The 24,471-nt window shown below is 40.2% G+C and overlaps 1 protein-coding gene across 4 annotated transcripts in view; it reads left to right on the plus strand.

Annotated features, from left to right (window-relative positions):
• The window catches only part of Lrrc8c (leucine rich repeat containing 8 VRAC subunit C), a 123,524-nt gene extending 104,317 nt beyond the window's left edge, over positions 1 to 19,207 (plus strand). For 2 of the 4 annotated variants that reach the window (XM_027425877.2, XM_027425876.2), the window contains exons 3-4: positions 5,720 to 5,788; positions 12,660 to 19,207. In XM_027425877.2, coding sequence (XP_027281678.1) covers positions 5,720 to 5,788; positions 12,660 to 14,933 — 2,343 coding nt within the window. In that variant the 3' untranslated portion in view covers positions 14,934 to 19,207. Of the gene's footprint in view, positions 1 to 2,716; positions 3,034 to 5,719; positions 5,789 to 12,659 lie in introns of those variants that run through there. The other 2 variants (XM_027425879.2, XM_027425878.2) reach the window with 2 other exon arrangements.
• Positions 19,208 to 24,471: the final 5,264 nt, after the last annotated feature.

Below are 24,471 nucleotides of genomic sequence, written 5' to 3' on the forward strand. Positions count from 1 at the left end.
AGAAGATTATATTAGCATATATTATATTGTTAGAACTGGGTATGTAGTTCTTCATTCTCCCACCCCCGCTATTCATAAGGCCACCAGGCTACTTGAATTCAAAGAATTCTCAGCACACAAATGGCTTGCCAGTTCACTGAATAATCCTAATGAACACGAGTAGGTATAAGCTGAAATGCATCCCTCTATCTAACCCATTTGGCTTATCCCCATCACATAAGGATATAGAACCTTGTCTTTATTTGACTTCAAACTTTATTTGATTAAACAGAAGTTCTCTCTCTCTCTCTCTCTCTCTCTCTCTCTGTGTGTGTGTGTGTGTGTGTGTGTGTGTGTGTGTGTGTGTGTTGGTCTCATCATAAAGACGGGAAGCAAACAGGACACCCTTCAGCTTTAACAGGAGAAATAACAATAACATCTGACCAAATGCAAGGCAGCTGGCAAGCTCATGCATGGTTGTGAAAAAGAGATGAAAACGAGGAAAATACGATTTTTAAAATTGTAACTGCATGGGAAGTGAAATATATTAGCTGTGATTATATCCTCCTGACAGGGATATCTGATGAGAGGGGTATAATCTTTTTGTCCCCCCACTATTAAGAAACTGTTCTCTTGGTGTTTTAGATCTCTTTTCTCCTATTAAATAGAACACTACTGCAGTATACAGCAATACTAAAACCTAATAATAGAGTGTTTTCTATTTGTAAATATACTATCCATTCTGACAGACTTACAGAAACAAACCAGCATTGATGTTTGGTTTGGCATTTACTTATACAATTTTTTCCAAGCCAGTGCCTGGTAACATTCAGTATCACTTATTAAAATAGATGACAAGAATGTTAAAGGACTTGCATCTTCTGTGTTTATAAAAGAGGAAAATGCTAATAAAGAAAAATTCTAATATGTATAACATCATATGCAATGGTTTGCTCATTTAAATGCATGGAATGCAGGCTGAATCTGGCAGCTGAATTATCCATTGGTTTCATGATCACTTATTTTCCCCCATGCAAATAACAATATTATTCACTTTTAAATTCTTAATAAGAAGGATGAAAGCTCAGCATCCTCTCGTTTGGTTTCTGTAATTCTCTCTCAATATGTTCTCTGTGTTATGTGACATATTCTCCCCAGGGGACGGGAATAGATTTCAAACCACCCTACTATTACTATTTCACCTATGACTACTGAAAACTTGTATAGAAGGATATATAGTAGTTTGTGTTAGGGTAGTTAGAAAATAAAAAGTATTACCCCTCTTCTGGTTGCCTACTTTTAGAATAATTTTAAAACAATCCTTAATTTTACAGTTAGACTGTGTTTTCCTCCATATGGGTTTTATGATTTTTACAATAAGTGAATATAGTATTTTTAGCATAATGGGATCTGTATTCTTAGTACTAACAAGACCTCACTTTGCTCATTTGCTGCATATCTTGATAATTTTCCTGGCCTTTCATGTTAAAAAATAATAGTCTCCTGATGCTGTTTCTAGAATGCAGCAGCAAGCTGGATGTCTTGGTTCTTGGAATTGTAATTTAACTCCTAAAGAGTTTGTCTTTATTTGTTTTTATATGATTGTTGTGCCTATGAGAAAAGTCTATTTCTATTTTTGTGATTTCTCAAATGTATAATGTTTATTTGAGATATTCTATGTAATACTTTTCTAAGAATGTGAAAACCCAATAGGAAAGAAACAGAACATTAAAAATAATGGGTGGCCATGAGTTTAAGCAAGTGAATATTTACAAATTGAGGTAATCCCCCAGAAGGTAAAGCACCCGAGTTGTTTATGGAAGTCCCTATTATCTTTGAGATAGTAGGAGAAAATTTTGGAGAGAGTAACTGCAGTGGTTTGAAAGAAAATGGCCACCCAAAGGGAACAGCACTATTAGGAGGTATGGCTTTGTTGAAATGGGTGGGGTCTTGTTGGAGGAAGTGTGTCATTGTGGGGGTGGATTTTGAGGTTTCATATATGCTCAAGCCACACCTAGAGTCTCATATCACTTCCTGTTGCCTGCAAGCCAAAATGTAGGACACTTGGCTACTTCTTCAGTGCTATGTCTGCCTGAATGCCACCACGTCACACCATGATGATAATGGATTAAACCTCTGAAAATATAAGCCACCCCAATTAAATTTTTTTTCCTCTTTAAGAGTTGCCATGGTCATGATGTCTCCCTACAGTATTAGAAACCCTATCTAAACAATAATTAAACTTGGCCAAAGTATAACTCTGGAAGACTAACACTTAATGCTAACTTGGCTTTGGGGAGATGACTGCAACATCACCTATTTATGGCCTCACAAGGAGTTTATAATGCAAAAATCGCATTTCTTCCCTTTGCAATTACCTCCTTAAGGTAATTTCCATTTACCAAACAGGAAGGAGGACGTTAAGTCTTGATGCAAAAATTCCTTGCAGGTTCTACAGTAGAAAAAATGTAGAAGGTTAACCCGAAGTGAGACTGACCACCCTTTTGAGATAATAGTAACCAGCCTAAAGTTCACAGTGACCATATCATATAGGCCTCTTATCATGTTACAGGTGGAGATGCTGATTCAGATATAATGCCTTTGGATAAGAAGATCAGCAGAGCCAAGATTTACAATCAGATAGTCTACTCACAAACTGTGCTCCAAATAGCAGAATATCTTTTACTTCTGTTGTGTTAAAATCAAATGTCAGGCAAGCAACTGAAGGAGAAGTGTATTTTGGCTCATGTTTTGATGTGATACAGTCCATCATGACAAAGACAAAATAACAGCTGCTGCCTCGGTGGTAATGAAAGCAGTTGGCAGCTGCTTGCTCATATCTCAGATGACCAACGAGGATAAAGAATACAGGAAGTGAAACAAGGCAATAACTCTCACAGCTAGACTTCACCTTCCAAAGTTTCAATAACCTTCCTTATGACATTATCTATTGAGGACCAGCAAGTTCAATATATAAGCCTGGGAGAGACATTTCATGCTTAGAACATGACACCAGGATTCAAGAAAGCTTTCCAGCTACCTAGAGGCTTTATGGTATGTTTCTTTGCCTTGTTTCTCCCTTTATTACCTACATTTGCAACCATACCAGATGTGATGATATACAAATTTAAATTATTACTTTTTAAAGATATAATGAATTTTATAGATGCCCAATGCTCTATTGAGATTTTCCTAATTTTAATAAAAAATTTCCATGTCTTTTATCTTAATAAACACAAAATCCTATCACTGATGCCCTTTAATCCATTCAAAATGTACTCTACCAGTTTTATTTTTGTTATTTTGAACTTTAATTGAAGGCAAGGGGCTAGGGATAATATGTTTCTCAATCAACTATTCAGAATTCACTAACTTATCTAAATAGAATATTGACATTTGCTCCTATTTTCATGTACTATGAAGAATAGTTTTTCCATTTTCCCATTATAAATCTTTAAAAATATCCTGAATTTTTGTTTTCATTTTCTCCATTTATAATAGAACAGTTTATTTCAGCTTCATATTATCTATTTGGGTCAAACACTATAAAATAAAAGGAGATCCATATTTTTTAATGTGTTGCAGATACATTTTATAATTTCTAATTTTTAAAGACAAACAAGTGGACAAAACATTGTGTTTAGTCTAGGTATCCTTAATTTTTTGTCTATTCACTAGTTAATTTGTGGAAAAGATATTAGGTCTTGTCAACCTAAACTGCAAATCATATTAGTGGAATTAACTGACTTGCATTTAAAATCTTCAGAACATACTTTGGAAAGGATCTATACATTACATCCATCATAGATTTGAACACAGCTATTTATAAGGACTAGAGAAGTCTAACGTAAAATTGAAAGACTATGGTTCATTTATCTAAAAACGTCTAAAATTTGAGCATTTCCTTTTCAGTATTATTGTTTTTTCTGAAAATGTTTGATTCAGCATGTTATTTACTTTAGATTTATTTGTTAGGTTTTTGTTTTTTGTTATTTTTTTGTTGTTTTTCGAGACAGGGTTTCTCTGTGTAGCTTTGGAGCCTATCCTGGCACTTGCTTTGAAGACCAGGATGGCCTCAAACTTACAGAGATCTGCCTGCCTCTGCCTCCTGAGTGCTGGGATTAAAGGTGTGTGCTACCAACACCAGGCTATGAGTTTTTATTAGTTTGCACACATGCATGTATTTCACATATGCACAGTGTCCACAGAGAGAGGACATCTGATCCCCTGTAATTGGAATTACAGTCTGAACTGTCATGTGGATGGATGCCTGCAATTAAACGCAAGTCTTCTGCAAGTCCAACAAGTGCTCTTAACCATTGAACCAACTCTCCAGCTTTATAAGAGCTAATGTCTTTAAGTTAAATCTCCCTTATGATGGGGATTTTAGAATTATGTTAGTTACTATACTATTGCTGCGAAAAGATACCATGATCAATATATATATATATTTATGTATGTATATATTTGAAGGTCTGTTTACATGTTTGTTGGATGAGTCCCGGTCATCATCTTGGATTCCTGGGTGTTTCCATTTCACTAGGTTTCTACCTTGTCTTCCCAATGCCTCCCAAATCCAGTCATCTCTCCTAGTATTTGTTCAATCTACCACCTACCTGAGCCCTCCTGTTCACACCCCCACCTTTCCCCAGTCCATCCTTGAAATCTATTCTATTTCCCCTTCCCAGAGAGATCCACTTACCCCCCAACACACAAACCCTTGAGCCCTCCTTGTTATTTAGTCTCTCCAGGTCTGTAAATTGTAGCATAATTATCTTTCATTTTATAGTTAATGTCCATATATAAGTGGGTACATGCCATGTTTGCCTTTCTGGGTCTGGGTTACCTCACTCAGAATGATTTTCTCTAGTTATGTCCATTTGCCTATAAATTTCATGCTATTTTTAAACAGCTGAGTAATATGTCATTGTGTAAATATGATATATATATGTGTGTGTGTGTGTATATATATATATATACACATTCTTCAATTGAGGTATAGCTAGGTTGTTTCTAGTTTTGGTCTATTGTGAAGAAAACTGCTATGAACATAGTTGAGCATGATAATTGTAGTATGATGGAGTGTCCTTTGGGTATATGCCAAGGAGTGGTATAGCTGGGTCTTGATTTAGATTGATTCCCAATTTTGTGAGAAACTGGTTTAAGCTGAATCTTGAAGCTAAACTCAAATTCTCTTCCCTGAATTACAGTCATAAGTATACTCAGATTCTATAGTTTGATTGGTCAGTTTCTTCCTATGTCTGTTTTCTGTTGCTGATAAAAAATTTCCAAATGCACAAAATATTAAAGTAGCATACATGAATAATTTTTATCTCTCTGGCATCAGACTACTGGGTGAACATGGCTAGATAGCCTGATCAGGGTCTATAAGGCTGTCAGCATGTGTGCAAAATCCATGTCGGTTACAGGCAACCTTGGAGGAAAAAACTCGCTTTGCAGCACACACTGTTTTTTGACAGAATTCATTTGTTTGAAGGTAAAGAGTGTATTTCCCTAGCATCTTGCTGGATGTGTGTGAGGAGCCTCCTTTGCCTCCCATGGGTCAATTGTACATCTTTGTCATGTGATACTTCCAACTGGCTCTTCTAAGCATGTTGGCTTAATTATCTAAGATAATTGAGGGACAATAGGAGACTGCCTAAGAGCACAGGTGCTGATCACACCTGTACAAATCACCTAAATCTTTGAGACTTTATTGATCCGATCACAATTTTTTCAGGCTTTTCCAACCCATTACTCTCTTTGCCTGGGAAATTTTTGCATCACCCTGGATATAGAGGAACATAAAGTGAGTACACAAATAAGACATTTATTAATGTTGCATCTAAAGGATTTATTTTGAAATAATCATTTGGTAAACATACAATTTATCTTTTATTAAAAATGAAAGCAGATGCATAACTAATGAAATAGATTTAATTGTTTATTTTTACATAAATAATTAAATTTCAATGATACTGTAGGATATGAGCATTTTCGATGCTTTTCAGGATTGATCAATATTTTGATATTATAACTGCCAATGCTGAGAATCCCACATCACATAAACATATAATACAAAATGGAAGTAATGTGTTTATGATCATTTCAAAAGTCTTATTCCAAATTTTACATTGCAGTTATTCAACTTAGGTCAGAACTGAAATAACAATTTTAAAACTGACATTGTAACCCAACATCATAAAGATATATACAAATTTGATGGTTCAATACTAAGAGGTGTTTAGTGACATACTAAACATTTGTGTTTTATAATTAAAGTATTATGTTTCCATAAGGCAGGAGACTTTGTATACTCGGTGAAAGCACCAAAACTCAGAACATACTTGACCCTGAGCTGAAGTGTTTCAGGCAGCCTGTGTTAGTACTGTGTAACACAATGGTGACATGAGAAAACAGGAATGGCTTTAGGTTCCCAGGGAAATTTCTTTCTCTTCACATGATCTTTAACTCATAAGTTTGAGTGCTGAATACTCATAATTACACAGAACATCCGTGGGGTTCTGACCTTATGAATTTTAAGAATTATAAGAATTCATAAGACATTTGGAATGGTTTGGACAGTACAGCTGTCTCAATCACTAGGTATCCCATTACCTTCTATCATTTTCCTTTGTGTCTTCATGTACAGACATGCCAGGAAATAATCAAATTGAGAGCTGAAATCAATAAAATGGAAACTAGGAGAACAACACAAAGAATCAATATAACAAAAAGTTGGTTCTTTGAGAAAATCAACAAGATAGACAAGCCTTTATCCAAACTTACCAACAACAAAGAGTGATTATGCAAATTAATAAAATCAGACACAGAGGAAATCCAGAGAATCATCAGGTAATACTTTGAAAATCTATATTCCTCAAAATTTGAAAATCTAAAGGAAATGGACAATTTTCTGGACAGATTTCACTTACCAAAATTAAATCAAGAACAATAAGCAACTTAAATAGACCCATAACCTCTAATGAAATTGAAGCAGTCATTAGAAGTCTCCCAACCAAAAAAAGCCCAGGCCCAGATGGCTTCAGTGCAGAATTGTAGCGCCTGCACTACAACACTTCCACAGTATAGGGTGAGGGGCTTGAGGATTTCAATAAAGACAAGACAGCAGGTCTTTCTTGCAGGGAGAGAATGCACTTTTATTCCAACAAGAGTGGGGGCTTATATACCAGTCAGCAGGGATAGTGGAAAACTACCCAGATAACAAGTTCAGGTTCCCAGGCCCATCAGGCAATCCTGAATGGGTGAGCAACAGGATAACAGGAACTTGCACTCAGGCCTTCAAGGAAGGAAGAAAACAGGATGTACCTGCTAGGTAAGCTCCTAGTCACAAACTGGTCAGCAGACCCCTATGGGCCCAGAAATTCAAAGTACAGCTAATACCAATTCTCCTCAAAGTATTCCACACAATAGAAGCAGAAGGGTCACTACCAAACTCTTTTTATGAGGCTTCAATAACCTTGATACCCAAGCCACACAAAGACACAACTAAGAAAGAGAACTACAGACCAATATCCCTCATGAACATTGATGCAAAAATTCTCAATAAAATATTGGCAAATCGAATCCAAGAACACATCAGAGAAATCATCCATCCCGATCAAGTAGGCTTCATCCCAGGGATGCAAGGATGGTTCAGCATACGAAAATCCATCAATGTAATCCACCATATAAACAGACTGAGGAAAAAAAAACCACATGATCATCTCACTAGACGCCGGAAAAAGCTTTTGACAAAATCCAACACCCCTTCATGATAAAGGTCCTGGAGAAATCAGGGATAACAGGAACATACCTCAACATAATAAAAGCAATATACAGCAAGCCGACAGCCAACATCAAATTAAATGGAGAGAAACTGAATGCAATTCCTCTAAAATCAGAACAAGACAAGGCTGTTCACTCTCTCCATACCTCTTCAATATTGTCCTTGAAGTTCTACCGAGAGCAATAAGACAACAAAAGGAGATCAAGGGAATACAAATCAGAAAGGAAGTCAAACTCTCACTATTTGCAGATGATATGATAGTCTACATAAGTGACCCGAAAAACTCAACCGGGGAACTCCTACAACTGATAAACACCTTCAGCAAAGTGGCAGGATACAAGATTAACTCAAAAAAATCTGTAGCCCTACTATATATCAACGACACATTGGTGGAGAAAGAAATCAGAGAAATATCACCCTTTACAATTGCCCCAAACAACATAAAATACCTTGGAGTAACACCAACCAAAAAAGTGAGAGACCTGTACCTTAAGAATTTTGAGTCTCTAAAGAAAGAAATTAAAGAAGATACCAGAAAATGGAAAGATCTCCCATGCTCTTGGATAAGCAGGATCAACATAGTAAAAATGGCAATCTTGCCAAAAGCAATCTACAGTTTCAATGCAATCCCCATCAAAATCCCAACAAAATTCTTCACTCACCTTGAAAGAACAATTCTCAACTTTATATGGAGAAACAAAAGACCCAGGATAGCCAAAACAACCCTGTACAATAGAGGAACTTCTGGAGGCATCACCATCCCTAACTTTAAGCTCTATTACAGAGCTATAGTCCTGAAAATAGCTTGGTATTGGCACAAAAATAGACAGATAGACCAATGGAATAGAGTTGAAAACCCTGCAATTAACCCACACACCTAGGAACACCTGAATTTTGACAAACAATCCAAATATATATGCTGGAACAAAGAGAACATCTTCAATAAATGGTGCTGGCATAACTGGATACTGACATGTAGAAGACTACAGATAGACCCAAGCCTTTCGCCCTGCACAAAACTTAAGTCAAAATGGATCAAAGACCTCAACATAAACCCAGCCACACTGAACCTACTAGAAGATAAAGTGGGAAATACCCTTGAATTAATTGGTATAGGAGACTTTCCTGAACATAACACCAGTAGCACAGACACTGAGATCAACAATTAATAAATGGGACCTCCTGAAACTGAGAAGCTTCTGTAAGGCAAAGGACACAGTCAGCAAGACAAAACAACAGCCCACAGACTGGGAAAAGATATTCACCAACCCCACATCTGACAGAGGGCTGATCTCCAAAATATACAAAAACTCAAGGAGCTATTCTCTAAAACACCAAACAATCCAGTTAAAAATGGGGTACAGAACTAAATAGACAGTTCTCAATAGAGGAATCCAAAATGGCTGAAAGACACATAAGAAAGTGTTCAACATCCTTAGCCATCAGGGAAATGCAAATCAAAACAACTCTGAGATACCATCTTACTCCTGTCAGAATGGCTAAAATCAAAAACACTAAGGACAGTTTATGCTGCAGAGGATGTGGAGAAAGGGGAACACTTCTCCACTGCTGGTGGGAGTGCCAACTTGTACAACCACTTTGGAAATTAGTATGGTGACTCCTCAAGAAAATGGGAATCAGTCTACCACAAGATCCAGCAATGCCACTCCTAGGCATATACCCAAAAGAAGCACTTTCATACAGCAGGGACATCTGTTCAACCATGTTCATAGCAGCATTATTTGTAATGTAGCCAGAAACTGGAAGCAGCCTAGATGCCCGTCAACCGAAGAATGGATAGAGAAAATGTGGTACATTTACACAATGGAGTACTACTCAGCAGAAAAAAGAAAGAAAGAAAAAAAACAATGGCATCTTGAAATTTGCAGGAAAATGGATGGAACTCGAAGAAACCATTCTGAGCGAGGTAACCCAATCACAAAAAGACAAACATGATATGTACTCACTCATATGTGGATTTTAGTATAGAGTAAGGGATTACCATCCTACAATCCACACTGCCAGAGATACTGGTAAACAAGGAAGACCTTAAAAGAGACAAACTTTGTCCCCTGGTGAAGGTGAAAGGGTCACCATCCCCTGAGCAAATTGTTTACATGGGAAGAGAGGGAGGAAGCTATGAGAGTGAGAAGGACAGAAAAGGAAGGATGCAGAGGTCATGAGGAAGCAGAAATTCTGAGTCAGGTGTAGATTAGAAGAAAGGACATATGACAGGTAGGATTTTAATTGGGGGGGCTGGTAGAGGAGGAAGGGAGGGAGAAGGGAACTGGGATCATCATGTAATTTAATCTTGTTTGTAATTCAAATATATAAAAAATTAAAAAAAAGAAAGCATGTTGTAAAAAGAAAAAGAAAGTTAACAACTAATCTAAGATAAAAAAATGTAAACAGCCTAGTCTCCAGAGCTAGTGCCAGGATAGGCTCCAAAGATACACAGAGAAAACCTGTCTTGATAAACAAAAAAAATGTAAACAAAGGAAAAAGAAGAGAGAAAAGAAATCACTTTGTTGTTTTGGCCATGTCTATCAGACATCATGTTTTCCCCAAAGAAAATACATGCTGCTCTTTCTTCCAACAGAGATGATCCCTTTTCAGCCTCTTCTTTTTCTATTTTGTACTTCAGACATCATGTGGATACTTCCTGCCCTCTGTCTCATTCCAGTGCCAATGGTCCACTATACTGAATAAAATTTATTTGACTTCAAAAAAAAAAAAAAGGTTGGTGAGTAGATGGCTCTGTGACTAAGAGTCGTGGGACTCTTCTCGAGGATCCAAATTTGTTTCCCAGCCTCATGTTGGCTGCCCATCATCCACCCATTCCAGCTCCAGGAGATGTGATGCTCTTTCCTGGCCTCTGTTGCACCCAAACACATGTGGCCTGCACGTGTGTATGCAATCCCATATACACAAATACACATACACATGCACATATATATGTGAAATCTTTTAAAACACAGCTGTAAAGAGTTTTTTTTTTTTTAAGGATAAAAGCAATAAAGGCATTTTCAAACCTCCAAGTTATGTAAAATAAGAACAGGTTGTAGGCTACATGATGTTGTTTAAGTTACTTAATTTAATGCCTTGGTCTCTTGAACTATAAACTGAGAATCATAAGTGCACTGCCTTCTGAGATTAAGGTGATAATCAGGCACAGTGATACACATCTAGAATTGTATTGTTTGCGAGATGGAAATAAGAAGAGTTCAGCTACATGGGAGGCATGATACCCATGTGCAACATGATGCCCTGTCTAATAAAATTTAGGGATGGAGAGATGGCTTAGTGGTTAAGAGCATTGGCTACTCTTCCAGAGGACCTGGGTTCAATTCCCAGCACCCATATGGCAGCTCACAACTGTCTGTAACTCCAGCTTGGGGAGCCAATACCCTTTCGAAGACACAAATGTGGACAAAACATGAATGCACGTAAAATAAAAATTAAATCTTTAAAAAATAATAAAGTAAAATTTAAAAGTGATGATTAAAATTAATCCTGTGATGCTAGAATAAGGACAGTTGCATGTTGAACATAACATACTTGTGTTGCTGTTGTCACTATCATCATTATCATCATCTTCATCCCCAGACCAAGTGTTCTTCATGCTCATACTAATAACTACCACACCTAGAGGGACTGGTGGCAGCGACATCTGGGTACCACATGCTTTACTATGCTTTGTAAGCCTCAACTGGTTGTCAGCTTTGTGGGTCTGTCTGGTGGGCTCCAGTGCCCTTGTCACACTCTTCAGTCACATACTGTGCTACACAGGTCCACTTTGCAATGAGTTCAGTTTCTTCCTTTGTAACCAATGCAAAGACCTTTGTTGTCACAAGGTCCTTGCTCTTGCAGGATCACCACACTGGGTTTCTAGCCTTTAAAGATACAGACTTCTTGTTTACCTTTGTTTATTTGTGTGCGCATGTGTGGAGGTCAGTTCTCTCCTTCCACCTTGTGGGTTCCTTGGTTCAAAGTCCAGACACCAGGCTTAGCAGACAGAGCCTTTAGCCACCATCTCACCAGCCCCAAACCAACTTTCCCTGCATTATTAATTCCTTGTTGTCACTACTCCGTGTTCTTTGGTTGCTACTCATCCTCCTACCTGTTGCTCATTGTTCAAAATGTTCCAGGTTGCTGAGCCTCTTTGTGGGCTGACTTCTGTACTGTGGTTTTGGGAGTACTCCTCCCTCCCAGACAATTTACAACTCTTTTCTGCATTGTGCTCCTAGGAGCTGCTTGGTTTTCTTACACCATAGGGGTCTCAACAAAGCCCTGGCAGAGCAGAAGATTGTCCTCCAAGGCAGCAAACTAGCTCATGAATGTGTTGCTATGGGCATTCTGTGTGTTCTCTCGTCTCTGAAGAACTTGGGAAAGCTTCTGAGAACGTCAAAGCCAGTGGTGTTAATTGTGCATGTAGCGCCTGATGTGGGAGTAAAGGAAACGGTAAACAAGGACCCTGGACCTGTGTCCACATCTCTTCCTTCCAGTGCTCACACGTCTCCTACACAAATAAAGACGGCATTGAATTCCATCCAGTTCAGGTCAAGATTCTCCCTGGCAGCATCGAGAGAAGAAACACAAAGACTAAAAATACTGAATATTCCATAAATATATTGCCATGACATGTTCCAGGCCCTGACAATACCGCTGCTTTGTGTCAATCTTTGATGTGGTGAACTAAATCAGATATTTCATCTTTCCATAATAACATGAGCTAAGAATAAAATCTTGGTGCTGGAAGTGAATGAATGTTATGTTCTCCAGGCAGAGGAAATGGACACTTATTAGATGTTATTGCTACTTTCTCTGCACTAATGACATTACAAAAGCTCTTTGGGTAATATAATTTGAAGCTATTGTTTCTGTATTTCAGGTCATGCAAGACAAGATCATCTGCCTTCCGAAGAGAGTGCAGCCTACTCAGAACCACTCCTCTGTTTCCAATGTCTCTCAGGCGGTCATCAGTACCACCCCGCTGCCTCCACCTAAGCCCTCTCCAACCAACCCCACCACCGTGGAGATGAAAGGGCTGAAGACGGATCTGGACCTTCAGCAGTACAGCTTCATCAACCAGATATGCTATGAGCGAGCCCTCCACTGGTATGCCAAGTACTTCCCGTACCTCGTGCTCATCCACACCCTGGTCTTCATGGTCTGCAGCAACTTTTGGTTCAAATTCCCAGGTTCCAGTTCCAAGATAGAGCATTTCATCTCCATCCTGGGGAAGTGCTTTGACTCCCCATGGACCACGCGCGCACTCTCTGAAGTGTCTGGGGAGGACTCAGAAGAGAAAGACAACAGGAAGAGCAACATGAACAGGACCAATGCCATCCAGTCTGGTCCTGAAGGCAGCCTGATCAACTCCCAGTCTCTCAAGTCGATTCCTGAGAAGTTTGTGGTTGACAAATCTACCGCAGGGGCTCTGGACAAAAAGGAAGGTGAGCAGGCAAAGGCCTTGTTTGAGAAGGTGAAGAAGTTCCGGCTACACGTGGAAGAAGGTGATATTCTGTACGCCATGTACGTCCGCCAGACCGTGCTCAAGGTTATCAAGTTCCTAATCATCATTGCATACAACAGCGCTCTGGTTTCCGAGGTCCAGTTTACAGTGGACTGTGACATAGACATCCAGGACATGACGGGCTATAAAAACTTCTCTTGCAATCACACCATGGCCCATCTGTTCTCTAAACTCTCCTTCTGTTACCTGTGCTTCGTAAGCATCTATGGCTTGACGTGCCTTTACACCTTATACTGGCTGTTCTACCGTTCTCTGAGGGAATATTCTTTCGAGTATGTCCGGCAGGAAACTGGAATTGATGACATCCCAGATGTGAAAAACGACTTTGCTTTTATGCTCCATATGATAGATCAATATGACCCTCTGTACTCCAAGAGGTTTGCGGTGTTCCTGTCTGAAGTCAGTGAGAACAAATTAAAGCAGCTCAATTTAAATAACGAGTGGACCCCTGACAAACTGAGGCAGAAGCTGCAGATGAACGCCCATAACCGCCTGGAGCTGCCTCTGATCATGCTGTCAGGCCTTCCGGACACCGTGTTTGAAATCACGGAGTTACAGTCTCTGAAACTAGAGATCATTAAGAATGTCATGATTCCCGCCACCATTGCCCAGCTGGACAACCTTCAGGAACTCTCTCTGCACCAGTGTTCTGTCAAAATCCACAGTGCAGCACTCTCTTTCCTGAAGGAAAACCTCAAGGTCTTGAGCGTCAAGTTTGATGACATTCGGGAGCTGCCCCCCTGGATGTACAACCTCCGCAATCTGGAAGAGCTCTATCTGGTCGGCTCTCTGAGTCATGACATCTCCAAAAATGTCACCCTGGAGTCCCTGCGGGATCTCAAAAGCCTTAAAATCCTCTCCATCAAAAGCAACATCTCCAAAATCCCTCAGGCTGTGGTGGACGTGTCCAGCCACCTCCAGAAGATGTGCATCCATAACGACGGCACCAAGCTGGTGATGCTGAACAACCTGAAGAAGATGACCAATCTGACAGAGCTGGAACTGGTACGATGCGATCTGGAGCGCATTCCCCATGCTGTGTTCAGCCTGCTCAGCCTCCAGGAACTGGACCTGAAGGAAAACAACCTGAAATCGATAGAAGAGATCATGAGCTTCCAGCACTTGAGAAAACTAACCGTGCTCAAACTGTGGTATAACAGCATCACCTACATCCCAGAGCACATCAAGAAACTGACTAGCCTGGAACGACTGTTTTTCAGCCACAATAAGGTAGAGGTGTTGCCTTCCCACCTCTTCCTATGCAACAAAATCCGATACCTGGACTTGTCCTATAATGACATTCGCTTCATCCCACCCGAAATAGGAGTTCTGCAAAGTTTACACTACTTTTCCATCACTTGTAACAAGGTTGAAAGCCTTCCAGATGAACTCTACTTTTGCAAGAAACTTAAAACTTTGAAGATTGGTAAAAACAGCCTCTCTGTGCTTTCACCAAAAATTGGAAATTTACTATTTCTTTCCTACTTAGACATCAAAGGTAATCACTTTGAAGTCCTCCCCCCTGAGCTGGGAGATTGTCGGGCTCTGAAGCGAGCTGGATTGGTCGTGGAAGATGCTCTGTTTGAGACTCTGCCCTCAGATGTCCGGGAGCAAATGAAAGCAGAGTAGCTTATTTTTACATCAAAACATGATTGAAACACGCTTCTACCAAATACAATATAAAGAATTAGGTAGTCTTAATGCCTTTCCAATATTATGTTTGGTTTTTTTGGGGGGGTTGTTTGTTTTTGTTTTCACACAAGACAAAATGTACACAAAGATTGAGTTAAGGAGTATGTATTTTTTAATAAAAATTTAATTGTATTTTTCAATATTAATATTTTAAAATTTTATTTGTCCTGGAAGCTATTACATCTGTTGTTATTTCCTACCAACAGGAATGGGTAGTTCCATCTGGCTTTGGGCTTTGTTTTGTTTACTTCAGTTCAGTTCATTCTATAAGGAAAGCAACTGTAAATTCTGTGCGTTTTGGCATATTTGAAATGGGTGGAGATAACTTTGCCAACACCACTTTTACCTTGTTTCTATTTGTCCGAGCCCTTGTTTGTGTTTTCATCATGTGTACCAAGGAGTCTGTGCCAGTAATTTTACTATCAGCTGTCTTCTTCATTGGCCAATTTTCTCACTCTGTAGAAACTCTGCAGTGTAAGTTCACACAAGTGCATTGTCACAGAGTATTGTCTTGAAAATCCTCCCTCTGCCAACACTGTTAATTGTATAATTCCCTGAACAACAGTTTCAGGCAGCCTTGGATGGGTTTTTTAAGTGGGTGAAGAAAGCAACGCCTAGCAGTTGTCATCCTTGTGTTTGCTGATCATTTGCTGTTTACCTAATTTGTATTTTTACCAACAGTCTAAAATTTGTTATTAAAAGTCAAGTACAACTGCTCCCCATCCACCTCAGTGTTGTCACTTGGTGAACAACCTTAGGGAAATTAGATTCATTTTAATATTCTAACAGATAATTAAATTTTAAATCATAGAATTAGAAGCCTGTTTTGAGTAATTTAATCATTTTTGATGTCTTGATGTGTGGGCACATCAGATGGTAAACAAACTTGCTACTAAGGCACTCTGTTAAAAAGCTGATCTATTCCACGCAGGCCTTCTCCCTCCTTGGGCCCTGTGTAATGATGACTAATACACTTTCTGCCTGCTGAACAGAATAGCCCAGTATACACATATGTATAGTCATCAACTTTCCGCAAGCCTGCCCTCGATGCGGATGCTAGTGATGCAAGCATGGGAACACCTCAGCTGTCTGCTTAAAATTAAGTCAGTCCTGACAGTTCCCAGATGGGTGACTGACCTGCAAGTGTTGTCACTTAGCGATAATCCCTGCCTGGTTGCTGCCAGAGCCTTTCCTTAACCTTTGTCTTCCTAAAATCCAGCCTTGTGTGGAGACTCGAACTACACAGTTCACTGACTGTAAGGAAAAGCCTTAATTCAACAGAGAGTAGGAAGGTGATCTGGGGTTTGACATCCTGTTTGAACAATGTTTCCTTGGTCCCCATGACCTCACCCAGCCCTGTTTTTTGTGACATGCAGACATGTAGCAGGCAACTCTGGGAGGCACTGGGCAGACACATAGACCTCATTTGACTTTAGATAGAAAGCTGTAAGGGTGTAGCTCAGTGATGAAACACTTACCTCACAGTAAAGCCCCAGAGCCTGAGTTTAGTCACATGACACTAGGAAACAGAGGTGGAGGGAGGAGCGAAATACTCTTCATTTTGAGTGGATGAAGAATGAGTCACAGATCCATGTGATAGGCCAGCCATGTTGAGCAAATGCTTCTTTCCATTTAAGGTTTCAGTCATGATTTCTTTAAACCTGGAATTGAAATAATAATATTCTGAAATGCTGTTATGGCTATACTTCTTATGAAGAAATACTCAATTTTAGCATGTGGAGATCCTGAGTATGAGTGCTGTGTCGTGTTCAGAGACAGCTCTGTCTTAAAGAAGGGACGTTAGGGGCAGACTGCTATTGATCAGGAGTAACCTGCCTGGCAAAGTAAACCAAGTCAGTGGTTTGATTGTCTTGATTGTTAAAATTTATGGTTGTTTCCAGAATTACCCTTCAAAGGGGAATCTCTTCAGGTTAAATGCCATATTTATGCTGAAATCTTTACATGGCATTAACTGAAAATCCCATATGGGTTCACAACTAAAATAAGTCACCAATAACTCAATTTTATCAAGCTTCCAAAATAATTTGATTTATTTTCATAATGGTTCTGCAGGCTGACTCCCATTCCAAGTTGTAAATAGCATTCAGTAAACCTCAAGTCTGTGACCTTATGTTTTAACCAAGAGGAAAATATTCATAAATGTTTCTATCAGATTTTATAAAACTTCCTAAGCCTCAAACTTAACTTTGAAGAATTTAAATTTTCTGATCCTTGTCCTTTTTTAAATACAGTCAGCTTTTGTTCACATTCTTTGAGTAAGATGCATTTGATCACTATCTAGCCTTCCAACGGGACACTCAGGTACCTGAACTGCTGAATTTTCTAACGTTCTTTGATCCAACTCGGCACACAGAGGCTGTCGGCCTTGTTACTCTGTGTTTACCAAGTGCTCTTGCTGAGGAGGACCAGCCAACTCTTTGTCCAATCTCTTGACTCACAACAAACTCCTGTGTAAATCACAAATGTGCCATCTGTATTGTGAACTCCAGGCGTCAAAGCTCCAGCTCCAGGTGGCAAGTTGTATAATGAGGTCTACTCACAGAGTCCAGAAAGAAGCACCTGTCTGGTGGGTTGTCTGATTGGAGGTCCTAACGGAGCCATCTAAGGGACTGGCAGGATGGCTTTGTGGGTGAAAGGCACTTGCCACCTAGACTGGAGCACCTGAGTTTGAGTCCCAGGGTCCATACAGTGAAAGGAGAGAACCAGCTCCCTTAAGTTGTCCTCTAGCCTCCACATAGGTGCCCGCCATGGGCACCTACACAAAACGCACACACAGACTAATGTAATTTTTTAAATCATAAAAAACACACCTAAGAAAAAAATACCCCAGAACAATATTGTGTTTTCTTATCACAGGATCTGGATATCAAATCCAAATTTCAAATCCAAAGTTTGAATATCAAAACTCTAGATGAGATAAAACCTGATACCTACATGTTTAGGTTCCTCACATTGTCCACCCAGCTTGCCCTGGATGTTGTAATGAGCTCCAGCAATCTCCATGGTGTCTTGAGCAGCAAGCAGGCCTGCTTATTTTGGCAGCTGGTGAAATTTTCCTGCCCCACAGATTTTGTTCATTTTGATCCTAGGTCCTGTTTCCAAAGGGTCTGAGACAACTGGGGCTCTTTTGGGTTTCTTGACCCAAAAGAAGCCTGGTTTCTTCCAGCATTCTTGTTTACAGTTTCTGTTTATCTCTAATCAATTTTGTACCAGATGCCCAATCAACAGCATTGTCATTTTCAACAGGAGCATTTATGGCTCAACCAAACAAAAATCCGTTAGCAGCACTCTTGCAAATAACATAAATGTTGACGTGGTCTCAGCTTTTCAGAGAGTAAACTAAGACTGCATTAGTATTGTCCTGTGACTCCTGACTGTGATGGTGCTGAAAAGAATTAACACTGGGGCAGAATCCCAAGAACAGAGTCCTACTCATGGTGACCCTGAGGAGACTTCCTAGAAAAGTCTGTGTGATGTTTGCATCTTATCTCTTTAGGGACAAAGTAAGAAAACTCACACAGTCTTACCTAGAGCTGCCATGAGTTTTCAGACTGTTAATTCCCGATCTTCAAGCTTCTGATAATTTGGTATCAGCCTTCCAAACAAGTACCCTCCCCCATTACCCTTCCCCAGGGTCACCCACTAATAAAGGTGACATCTTTATGTTTATCTGAAGGAGAGAAAGGAGAGTCTCCCTCTGCCCCCGGGAATTATTTTTTAATCAGAGAGATAAAGAACATGTACCGAGTAACTTCTTGACCAAATAGCAGTCATTCTGTATTTAGGGTTTGACTTGGTTTCTGAGCCAGGGTCTTGCTCTATAGCCCAGGCTGAGCTTGAACTTGAGAACCTCTTGCCTCACCTTCCTGGGCACTGGATTACAGGTGTTCACCCCTGACCTGCATGGTTTCTAATGTATTTGTTTTCATCTTCATTCTCCCACCATGCTTCTCTTTGGGGTTGACACTCTATGCCTTATGTGCTTGCTCAGTGTTTGTCTTGCATTTGTTTACAATGTTCACAGCGCATTCAGACTGTCGAGTGCTGGTGAACTCTTGGACTGGCAAGAAAAAGGACTGAGAGTTGATTTGTCATAATACATGTTCATGAAAGGAAATGTCTTAATGTTATTTGGCTATGTAGTGTATAGGCACAAAACTAACTTAAATAAAGTCATTTTTTGTAACATGGGGCTGCGTCCTTTTCTTACTTGTTTGTAGAAGTCATGGTTATCTTTTGTTCTTAAACCATTACCAGGGTTCTCTGGACTGCAGGAAATAGGTTCATTGACTTTTACCATTGGAGCTAGTTTTATAATTGTGAATGATTGTTTCCTTCCTTAATTCACTGCACTGCATCTTTCCTAAAGCGTCCCCAGAGTTTCATTTGTGTAATCAGTGCTTTAATGTATAATCTGGAGTACAGTCTTTGTACATTTGCCAAAACAGACTGTACAATGGCTACCCAGCTCAGCCTTCAGGAAATACCTTCACAGTGAGAGCTGCCCTGCATAGCCAAAGAGGCATTCTCCCTTACGGAGACCCCACTACAGGACAGTTCTACATACTTTTGCATAGGCATAGGAAAACCAGGCCTACTGTTGATAACTCATAACTCTGTTGTTATCACACATGCTTTCTGGGTAGAATTGTTGCTGGTAGTCATGTCTGGGAAGGATGATTGTGATGAGGAATGATGGGGTGGTGGTGGGAGGGGCTGAGTGTGATGTTTCAGGAACAGAAGCAACTCTGAGAGCACTAGAGAACTTCAGAGGCTGACACCCCAGATTCCATATGTTGAACCTCAGAGCAGTGCTCACACCAGGAAAAGTCCCTTTCAGCTACTGCCCACCATTTTTCCATCTTCCAGAACTTTCTTTCCTGAGGGATACTGAGATAAACTAAGCAAACAATGAGGTTAGTTACTATTGCTGGCCAGCATTTCGTTTGAAGGGGAACACAAGTGTGCAAGGGGTAAAGTCACCAAAGTTGATTTGAGATTGGTAGGGATGTGTCTTAGTCACACCCATGTTGCTGTGATAACACACCATAACCCAGGCAACTTACAGAAGGAATGGTTACTTGGTTTCCAGCTCCAGAGGGTAAGAATGCACCATGGCAGGGAAGGAAGCATGGCAGCAGGCTGCGGGCATGCCTATGGAAATTCACAGCTCCAACTGCAAGCCGGAAACAGAGAGATGGTGGAGTAAGGCCACACTTCCTAATCCTCCTCAAACAGCCACCAACTGGGAATCAAACATTCCAATGGGAAACATCTCATGCAAAGTGCCACAGTGCACTCCAATCTTAACACAACGTAAGTCTGAGTGCCATCCTAAATAAGGAAAACACTTTCTGTTGGTCACATTATTTTTTGCATGTGAATCTATAAATGCAGATTATAGTTTGGATTTCACATATGAAAATGTTTGAAAGTCCAGATAATGCCAGCACTCAAGACACTGAGGCTGGTTGCTTCAAGTTAAAGGCCATCTGAGGAAATTCCACTCCAGGCTAGATTGCAGCATGAGATAGAAATAAATGAATGTAAATTTAAAATAAACCTATTTGAACCCAGCAATGTACAAACAAGCATTTGCCTTACCAGGCATACCATAAATGATTAGTTTCTGAGCTTTAACAGTTTATATAAAATATACAAGTAAGCAACAATACCTACAGATAATTGTGACTGACTCAGGAGTTCTTCTACTAGTCAAGTCTGAAAGCAAGTAAACTTCTTTGTTTATCTTTGTCGTTGTTGTTATAATTCTTTATAGAATTAATTTTATTCAAGTCAACTTACACCCAGACATACAAATCACTATGTTTGAAGCCAGGTATCATGGTCCACATGTATGATGTGACTTGGCAAGTTGAGACAGGAAATGATGATGTCAAGGCCAGATTTGGCTTCATAGCAAGACCCTGTCTCAAATAAATAAGTAAATTGAAAAGCAAATGTTAGGTGTACCAGGCTTTTTCTGGGGCCACCAACCAGCTCCCAAATGATGATACAGAGGCTTATTAGTTTTGAATGCTCAGCTTCGTCTTAGCTCTTGTCTTAATCTGTTTCTCTTTAGCTACATTTTGCCTCCAGGCTTTTTTCCTTTCTTTCTGTATATCTTAGTTCCCTGCTTCTCATGTCTGGCTGGCTGGCAGCTGCCTGGTTTCTGGCCCTGGGTGTGTCCTTCTCATTTTCCCTTTTTCCCCTTGTTCTTTTCTAGATTTTTCCTCCTACTTATTCTCTCTGCCTGCCACCATTCCCTCTCCTGTCAAGCTATTAGCCATTCAGCTTTTTATTAGACCAATCAGGTACCTTAGGCAGACAAGGTAAAACAGCAGCACATCTTTACATAATTAAACAAATGCAGCACAAATAAATGTAACACGGGCTGGAGAGATGGCTCAGAGGTTAAGAGCACTGACTGCTCTTCCAGAGGTCCTGAGATCAATTCCCAGCAACCACATGGTGGCTCACAGCCATTTGTAATGAGATCTGGTGCCCTCTTTTGGTGTGCAGATATACATGGAAGCAGAATGTTGTATACATAATAAATAAAAACAAAAGTCTTAAAAAAAAGATCTTGTTTGGATGTAAAATTATTCTTACAAAAAATAAATGTAACACACCTTCACACAGTTAAAGTAACACTGCAACATAAACAAATGTAACACATCTTTGCCTAGTTAAATATCCCACAGCAATTTGGATCTTATGCAAATCTTGGGTACGTAGATCTTAAGAAAGAGACATATGTCCACTTTGCATTCTGTATTTAATCCACAGTTACATTTTTTTTAAAAAAATCAACTTCCAAGAAGTGATTTGATATGACCAGAAACTCACAGCAATTCCTTCCTTATGAGTTTTGAAGGTTCTTGTAATTCTAAGTTCACAGTGTGGGGTAACTTTGTTAAGACCATATTTTCAGTGACACTTGGGTGGCTTCAGACATCTTTTGTAGGCTGAGTTAATCCAAGGGTTAACTTTGAGATTCACTGATGCATTGAGACATAAGTGTCGAAAACTTCAGGAAAGAATTGACACATTGTATTTGCCTGGCTAAATGGTGTTTCTTTGATGATCTTGGTGTCAGTTTGGCTAGGCTTAGGGTCATCGTAAAAATAGTCCCTGAGCATGACTGTGAGGGGTTTTCAAGGTGAGGTGAATTGGGGTGGAAAGACTCACCCTAAAGATTAACAGCGCCATTCTATGGGCTTATGGGCTGCCAAGATAAAAGGGAGAAAAAGAGCTGAGGGCCAGCATCCATTTCTCTCTGCTCCCTGACTGCAGACACAAAGTGGCTGGCACCACGGCTGTTGTGAAGTCCTCGCCATGACCCAACTGTACCCCTGGAACAATGAGCTCAAATAAACCCTGCCTTCCTTGAGTCCTTTTTACTGCGTGTTTTATCACAGCAATGAAAGAAATAACTTGTACAATTTCTTTGTGATTTAGACTTCTTTTTGAGAAATCCTTTATAGGGTAGTCAATCCCAATGAATAATCTAAAAATCCATGGATGGTCATCTTTAAGTTGTCATGTCACAGGGCTTTTCTGTGAATGCGTGTAGCAGGAAATCAGTTTGCTCCGAATCAGAAGGCTGCTTTTTTCTGCTCTCTCTGAGTCCTCTGCCCTGTAGTGTGACTCAACTTGGTGTGACTCAGTGTGAAACGTTCCTGGTAGTCACACTCTGAGCCTCAATGACATCATCAGCCCAGTGATGGCTATCACCTGTTTTATGCTGGAAGAAATGGGCAGGGTGTTGGCAGCCACTGGGTCTGCAAGTTCATACTGTAAAAAAGGTCAATCGGAACATCTCCATCTAAACATTTACCTACATTAATATTTACGTCTAAGTACCAGATACACACAGGCACCTCCAGAGGGGTGAAATGCCTAATTAAATAAGCTTTGACATGGGGTGGGAGAAATGATTCTGCCACTTGCTTAATGGGTGACCTCCTGCTATTTAATGTGCTGTCCAAAATTTAGAATGTGGAGTTTAGTTCAAATTTTGCCAGTGGGGGATGGCAGAGGGGGAGCAAGTTTCGAGTTGAGTAAACCAGCTAGATAATATTATCTAAGCTGGAGAGATGGCTTAGGTGTTAAGAGCACTGGCTACTCTTCCAGAGGTCACTTGGTTTGAGTTTGGGCTTTCTTTGGGGAGTCTCACTGTGTGGCTTCAGCTGGAGTTGAAATCAGTGGTCCTGACCTGGCTTTCTAATTGCTGGGACTGTGCATGTGCCTTGCCACTCCCAGCTCCTCAGATCTGTGTTTCTACAACATGGCTGTGTTTCTGAGGGTTTTGACGGATGTGGTGGTTTGCAAGAAGGTCCTTGGTGACCCTTGGCTCATAGATGTATCTCTCCTTTCCATATAGCGCTCTTCTGTGTGTGCCAACATCTGTGTCCAAATTCTCCCTTCTGCAAGGACATAGTGTACATAGCTTCCTAGTTGATGTGTTGAAAACATACCCTGACAATAAAGTATATTAGTGGGCCAAGCATGGTGTCACATGCCTTAAATCCTAGCACTCAGTAAGCACAATCAGGCAGACAAGAATGCCAGACCAGCCAGAGTTACATAATGAGACCTGGATTGAAAAAAAAAATTAAATTTTCAAAAGAGGCTAGTGTCAGCTCACAACTCCGGGTTGGTGGTAGGAACCTGAAGCAGCACATCACATTTATAATTAAGAGCAGGGAGAAGTGGCCACATAGGCACTCAGTAGCCTGTTTGCTCGCTCCTCTCTTGTGCAGTTAGTATTCAGGCCTCTGTACTGTCTGTCCTTGGGGTTCTGACAGGACACGCCCTCAGCTGTGGCTGATCCTGTTCACTGTTCCCTTTCAAAATGGCCCTACCCACCTTCTCTCTCTCTCTCTCTCTCTCTCTCTCTCTCTCTCTCTCTCTGTCTGTCTCTTTCTCTTCTGCCGATCCTGTTCCCAGAGGCTCATCTCTCCCCTCTCCCCTCCCTCTTTCCCATTCACTTTCCCCAATAAAGTGAATTCACTTTCCCTCCATCCAAGCTCTGTCACATGGCCTCTTTTTCTCGTTCACCACTTTTTAAAATTACAACATATATAGTTTGTGACCTCCTGCCTAGGGAATTGTGTCTCCCACAGTGGACTGAGTTTCCCCACATTAATTAAGGTAATTAAGATAGTCCTCTACAGATGTACCCACAAGACAACTTGATTTAAGCAATCCCTCACTTAGACTTACTTCCCAAGTGAGTCTGTCTGGAGTCAAGTTGATGGTTAAACAAACCATTGCACATGGCAAGATTAGATTCCTGCAAACACTGTTTTCACAGAGGATCTTAGACTTTATCTTAACCAAAACAATTACTTTGTTGGTATGGAGAGCCAGGACTGCAGCACCAGGAGATGCGCAGACAGAACTGAGATGCTGGGTAAAGCACTCTTTTGTATAGATAAATCTACCCTAC

This window comes from Cricetulus griseus, chromosome 7 (assembly GCF_003668045.3).
Source record: "Cricetulus griseus strain 17A/GY chromosome 7, alternate assembly CriGri-PICRH-1.0, whole genome shotgun sequence".
NCBI lineage: Eukaryota > Metazoa > Chordata > Mammalia > Rodentia > Cricetidae > Cricetulus > Cricetulus griseus.